The sequence below is a fragment of the Glycine max genome, chromosome 3 (assembly GCF_000004515.6).
Source record: "Glycine max cultivar Williams 82 chromosome 3, Glycine_max_v4.0, whole genome shotgun sequence".
Taxonomy (NCBI): domain Eukaryota; kingdom Viridiplantae; phylum Streptophyta; class Magnoliopsida; order Fabales; family Fabaceae; genus Glycine; species Glycine max.
This window is the reverse complement of record NC_016090.4, coordinates 3,501,047-3,507,471: the sequence shown is the minus strand read 5'-3', so window position 1 is coordinate 3,507,471 and position 6,425 is coordinate 3,501,047. Positions and strand designations below refer to the sequence as shown.

Below are 6,425 nucleotides of genomic sequence, written 5' to 3'. Positions count from 1 at the left end.
ATGTAAAACTGAAAAATAAATTATAAATACGCAACTGGAAACATTGCCGCCGAAACTGGCAACATTTGAAATCAAAAGGATTTGCTTCATTCACGAACGCAGAGAAAGATGAACAAGAACAAAGCCTGAGCATCGTTGGATTCCTTGATGTCTTCCTTCAACGCTCGCATAACGCAGCTTCAGGAGCTCGTCATTGCACGAAACAGTTGGGAATTCCATCATTTCAATTTCTATTTATCGAAGCGTTTTTTCGGATACAAATTTGCACTGTACCCGGCGAGCGGCGTCGCGGATCTGACGGCGGTGGACGCGGCGGTGAGCGCGATGGAGCTTCAGGTGAAGGCCATCAAAGACCGCCTGCGCGAAGAGGCACAAGCCATTACCAAAACCAAGGCACGCTCATCACATGCACTCTCTCTGTTTGTTGTTTTGAATGAGTGGGTTTTGGTTTTGCTTTCAATTTGTGCCTTTTTTTTTTCTTTTTGTAAGGAAGTAAATTGAAATAAGTAATTGATGCTTAATTGGTTGTGTTTTATTTTCTCGTGTATGCTGCTTCTTTAAAATTAGTGGAACATTATATAAGGCGCATTTGGGTAATCAGTGGAAGGGAGTGACTCATGTTATAGTGTGTTTACTGTTTAGAATAGATTCATGGTGAGAAAAAAATCAATTGTTTTTTCATGGTAAAGGTGAAGCAACAAATAGTTGCTTCTACTTTTTTGTGGTTTCACTATGATTTTCTAAGGTAGAATCAATTATGTATGTTATCCAAACACGCTATTAGTTCATTAAGAGTGTGTTTCACATCTGGTGGCATCACAGGAGACTTGCGTCTCATCTTGGCATTTGCATAGAAGTTATACTAAGTAGCTTTGGGTTTTCATGTTACTTATGCGTGTTCTTGCTTACAGAATGTGAAACTAAACAAGTATTAAATCACAATTGAATGATCAAGATTAATAGAAAAATGCACATGAATTTTCTAAGTGGTCATGTGATCACCGATTAACTTGTAATCTTTGATCATACATATATGATCGTATGCTCCAGATTTATGATTCTCATTTCTTACAATAAGCAAGTTTCTCACACAAGTCGCCCCCAATCAGTCGATCTGGGTAAAGAGTTTGATTGAACACTCATTTGATAAGCTCTTATCAATTAATAACTTATATCAATATTTGATGGAAACCAACTGGGAAAAGCTAAAAAGAGATTTTCTCAATAAGCTTTGTTAAGAAGATTGTTGAAATAAACTACAATGATTTTATAAGAGTCATAAACTATTTTCTTAAGTTTAATAAGTTTAAATAAGCTTAGGAAAAGTTCAATAAGCTTTTATCCATTGAGAGCTTATTGATATGATTTGTGAAGTTTAATGAAATAGGCTTAAAAAGAAATAATAGAAAAGTCATAAAGCACTTTCATAAGTCCAAATAATATCTTCCAAATGCTCCTGTACTTTATGTAATTATTTCAACGGACAAAGTTTCTTGATGAGATATGCTTGGAGATTGGTTTGGGGGGAATTTAGAATAAGAAACAAACTATGATTATTTACGCTAGACACAACGGTAGATGTAAACCATTGGTAAGATTAAACCCTATAGCCTAGGAAAGAAAAAGTAAACAAATTTTTGTATAGCTTTTGCTGTGTACCCTTATTATTTATTGGTTTGTGTTATATTGATTGGGTAATTAAACTGTTAATTTTCAATTGATGACCGTTTTGTTTTTTGGCCTTATTTTAGAAACTGGTTGATGCATCACTGCAGTAGCAAAAGAAACTGCAGAATATGTCTCTTCATGTTCCCTACCAAATGGCTGATAAAGTGACACTGTCACATTTGGAAACTAGTAGATGGTAATTAACTGGTTATATATTATTTTTGTTTAATCTGCCGTGTGCTTTGTTCATGAAGTTTCAGAGATATCATCTCTGCTCGAGCAGATACCTAATTGTAGTTAGTGCTGTTCCACAGTTTGTTTCCTGAATTTTCTGGACAAGACTCTGGATCATTTGAGGCCTTGAGGCTTGATGAGGAGCCTGCAGCAGTGCCTAAGGTAAGTGAGATCCGTTTTAGTGAAAATGTCATTTTGTTCTTTCATGCCTAACATGGTCTCTGTCCCCCTAATTCCAAGAGACTAAGCCTGTATATTTATTAACTGTCTGTGTATGCATCATCACTTAAATTTTCTTGAAAAATCTAATGCTTTCAGGATTTAATAACTGGATTAGGCTCACCTATGCTTTCTCTTGTAGCACCTATTCTCCTAACCCTTCCAAAACATATTTACATCAGCACAAGTTGTTGATAGTCTAGAACTATTCCATGCCTTTTCATTTTATTTCTTCTTTGGTTCTTTTAACCTTTTGTCTGTTTCCTACTAGAGAATTTGTTGCTCTTGCCTGAGTAAAGCTATATCATTTTCTTATCATTAATAGATTCTGTGTCAAGTTACTATCCCAGGTTTTCTTTTGTTTTCTTTTTTAGGAGGAAAAAGGTCGTGGTTCTCCACCAACATGGCATGTTACTGGAACTGAACTAGATTCCTTGTCATCATAAGTAACTATGTATACTTTCATTAATTAAATATTTCTTTGTAAATTGTCAATCTGAATTCAGCTAGATCATATATATGTCATATAACACATCTGATGGTGTGAAGATGGATTGTCAACAAAAAATGCATAAATTGCTCTGAGAAAAGTGTTTTCATAGCTTTGGTTCCTTCATTTTTCCAGTGCATTTGGCTCTTAAACTTATACCTGACAGAGCAATATCTAAGGGTTCTCAGCGTGTCAAAAAATGTTGACTTAGTCAATGACTGGAGTCTTGATGTAGAAACATGCACTTCTCTATCCATGATTTATGCCCACTTCATTGCGTGACCCCAGGTCTGATGTTACAGATACATGAGAGGCAGGCTTACACTAGAGAAGGTGAATGCAGCAATCAATGATATGGTGTCTTATGCTGAAGCAAATGCTCTACTTATAGTTGTCCCCAAAAAGAAGGTTAATGCACAAATTTGTTTTTAATTGTAAATTACTTTTGTTGCACTTTGCCTTTATCTTGGCAATTTTTTGTTTTTTCTTGTTCATGAAGTTGGCGGAAAATCTTTGGGAAAAAGCCCTGGTGAGTGAAACCTCTATTTTAATTTCAACTTTCTTCTCATGGAATGGTTTTCCCTCTGGTCATGCTTTTTTGTAGCTATCTATCAGTATATGCCAAAAGAAAAAGGTTATCAGTTGCCTTAATAATGCAGGAAATAAGAGATATTGCATCCATGGAAGGGATTAAGGGAAAACACTCTTTCCTTGAAGCTGACATAAAGGGACCATCACTTAAACTTGACAACACTGGAAAAGCAATACTGATTGTGAGTATTCTTGTCTCAAACATGTGATTTTGGTGAAGTTATTTGAAATTTTAAACTGGATAATAATATGAATATGTAAAGTTCTAAACTGATGTAATCATACTGGAAGACCAAGCACATTGCCATTTAGCCTTCACCTTATCACCCTTTTACATAGTGTGGAATGGTTGAAGGAAAATCAAAGGAGGGGCTCCTTTTCTAGCTAAGACTTTACAGTAAAGATAAAGAGGATAAAAGATAATTAGGACTTGTTTTCCTTACAAAGCATTTTTTGTAGTTCAGAAGTTTGTCATTGTTTATGATTACCAGTTATTCATGATGCAAAAATTTAGTGATCAAATAATAAAAGTTTTTTCTCCATCTTGCCTAACAATATCACAGTTGAGGTTTTCATGGCTTTATCAAAGATCACTATTATGGTTTCTGATCAACTAAACTTGGTTGTGCTAAAGTGGTGATTGACAAGGTTTATTTGCATTTAGCAAAGGAAAAGAAAACCAAATTTATACTAGCAGTGTCAACTATTAAGCTTAGTATCTATAATTATGTTATCAAATTCTTGAGTTAACTCGCTAACTCTTACACGTTTATGAATCCACTTACCCTCTGCAAGTTGACTCGTCTGTAAACTCTCTTTTTAGTAGACTTTGGGTAGACTCTATAAACTTTAAAGTAAACTCGGCAGACTCTCGAATTTATTGTCGAGTCAACGAGTTAGCAAGTTAAAAAAATTAGACTAAAATGTAAGTCATTTTGGATTGTCTTCTGTCTGTTTAGTGTTCAACATAACTTCATTTAATGTGTTGTTCCCGAATAAAAAACTTCTCACCTTTAATAACATCAAACCCTTGTTCTTTAATAACATCAAACTCTCAATGAGAATGATCTACCACTATTATAATATCTGTAAGTTATTATCTTGTAGTGATGCATTACTAGACTTGGTAATTTAAGTATTATGAAATTTATGATTTACTATTTTGATTTATTATATTGTTGAAATGTTTAATTAGTATGTTATTTGTAGACATTTTGTTATTATTTTTATATGAAGTGGATTCTTACGAGTCTACGAGTTAAGTTTATGAAATTCTCACGAATTTAAATAAATTCTCGAGTTTGATAACCTTATCTGACACATAAATACATCGTAATAAGAAAATTTGTTACAATATAACAAATTTAGCACAATAGAAATACATTAGCAAAATAGAACTGAGGATACTATTATATACTTAGAGTAGTACCCGTGTTTCCGTTATTTATATAATAGATAATATAGTGTTTGTAGATTACTGGCACCTGTTGGTATGGTGGTATGTTATGCTTGAATAATTATGTAATTTCTATTTCTAAGGATGGGTAGTTTCTACAACTGGTATGTCTGCAGTCTAGGGCAGTTATTTCTAAGGATGGGGTTGAATTGTATAGAGTTATGTCTGCAGTCTAGGACATCCGCAAGGCTGTGACTTTGATCTGACCATTGCGAGGCATCCGCGCCGTCACCTAGCTAGGACACCACTCAGAGATAGGACCGTTCAAAAAAACTAGTTTTAAAAAAATAATCATAACTAATTTCATATACTCAGTTATAAAATTATAACCAGTTTTAAAGTTATGATTATTTCAAATAATTTATTTTTGGTTAAAAATAATTATAGCTATAAAATTATAACATATTTTTATTCATTTATAACCGGTCTGATTTTGGATATAATTAGTTATAGGTTATTCATAACCGTAATGATAACTATTTTTTTTGGGGATAAATATAACTAGTTATGATTATAGTTATAATAAAATTTTTTCATTTTCATTTCTTTTTAAAAAAATTTACTATATTTTTATTCTCACGAAATTAAAATATATTATTATTTTTATTCAAATATAGGTTCAGTAAATCCAAACTTGTAATAGTAATTTTTTATATCGGTCTTATGCATAAAATTGGTATAAAAGCAATATTTTTTAAATCGATTATGCATATAATTGATTTAAAATGTGATATTTTATTTTTATACATTAATTTTATATATAATTGATGTGAAAAGGTGATGCATATAAATTTGGATATCCGAACCTTGTTTCAGACAAAAAAAATGTCATATTTTAATTTTATGAGAATGAAAAATTATATTAAAAAATTTATCAAAATGAATTCTGAACTTTTTTATATTTAAAAGAACAAAAAATATATTTTAATATTATAATAATCACTTACAATCTTGTTACTTATTAATTATGATTATTTAAATAACCAACTATGAGCACCCTTATTACTAGGAGAGGATAAAATCCATCAAAGGGACCTTCTTGCACTTTTGCAAAGTTCCAAATCAAAGAGTTAATGAGCATAAATTAAGAAAAGCCTGAATGAACCCTATTATATGTAACAGATCTTTGAGCCACCCTCAACAAAGAATGAAAGCCTCAACAGTCAGCAGTCAGCACATGCAAGCCACACGTTAAGCTACGCACATAGGATGCTAGGCAGTTTGCTATTCTATTTGTGTCACGAAAGGAGTACGTAACGAGGCCAGACATGATTTTGAATTGTTTTTACTCAGGAGTCAGGACCATGGGAATGGCCATTCTTATGGATGCAATTTCAACCCATTTAACTACCCATATATGCTATTATCACTATGCCACCACCTGTTTCAGTTCCACTCTGTATACAATTCAACCCCACTGTTTGTGGATGTCCTCTTCCTTTAATTGCTCTTCATTTGACTTCCAAATAATCTTCTCTTAAAATTATTATTATTATTATTATTATTATTATTATTATTATTATTCCTCAGATCACCAAAGATCTTTGAGCTAAGCAATTCACTTTTGATGATGGTTGTAGCATAAGTTTTTCCCATTTGAATTTGATGTCAAGGATCGGAAGACATATCAAGTGATTCAAGTTTCTTCTGAGTGTATGGTCAACTTTACCTCTTCCTGAAACCAGAGATTTTTTTCTTTTCTTTTATGCTTAGTCAATATTGACATCATTTTGAGGCAATGCGTGAATGCTTAATCTGGTTGCAGTA

General features: G+C 32.7%; 1 protein-coding gene across 1 annotated transcript; it reads left to right on the top strand.

Annotated features, from left to right (window-relative positions):
• On the top strand, nt 1-6,425 carry LOC100803977 (spindle and kinetochore-associated protein 1 homolog). Its single transcript, XM_041014477.1, is given in 8 exon segments — nt 1-393; nt 1,752-1,864; nt 1,983-2,064; nt 2,496-2,575; nt 2,914-3,019; nt 3,111-3,140; nt 3,271-3,384; nt 6,189-6,425. Coding segments are annotated over 8 exon segments (789 nt in total). The 5' UTR covers nt 1-147; the 3' UTR covers nt 6,207-6,425.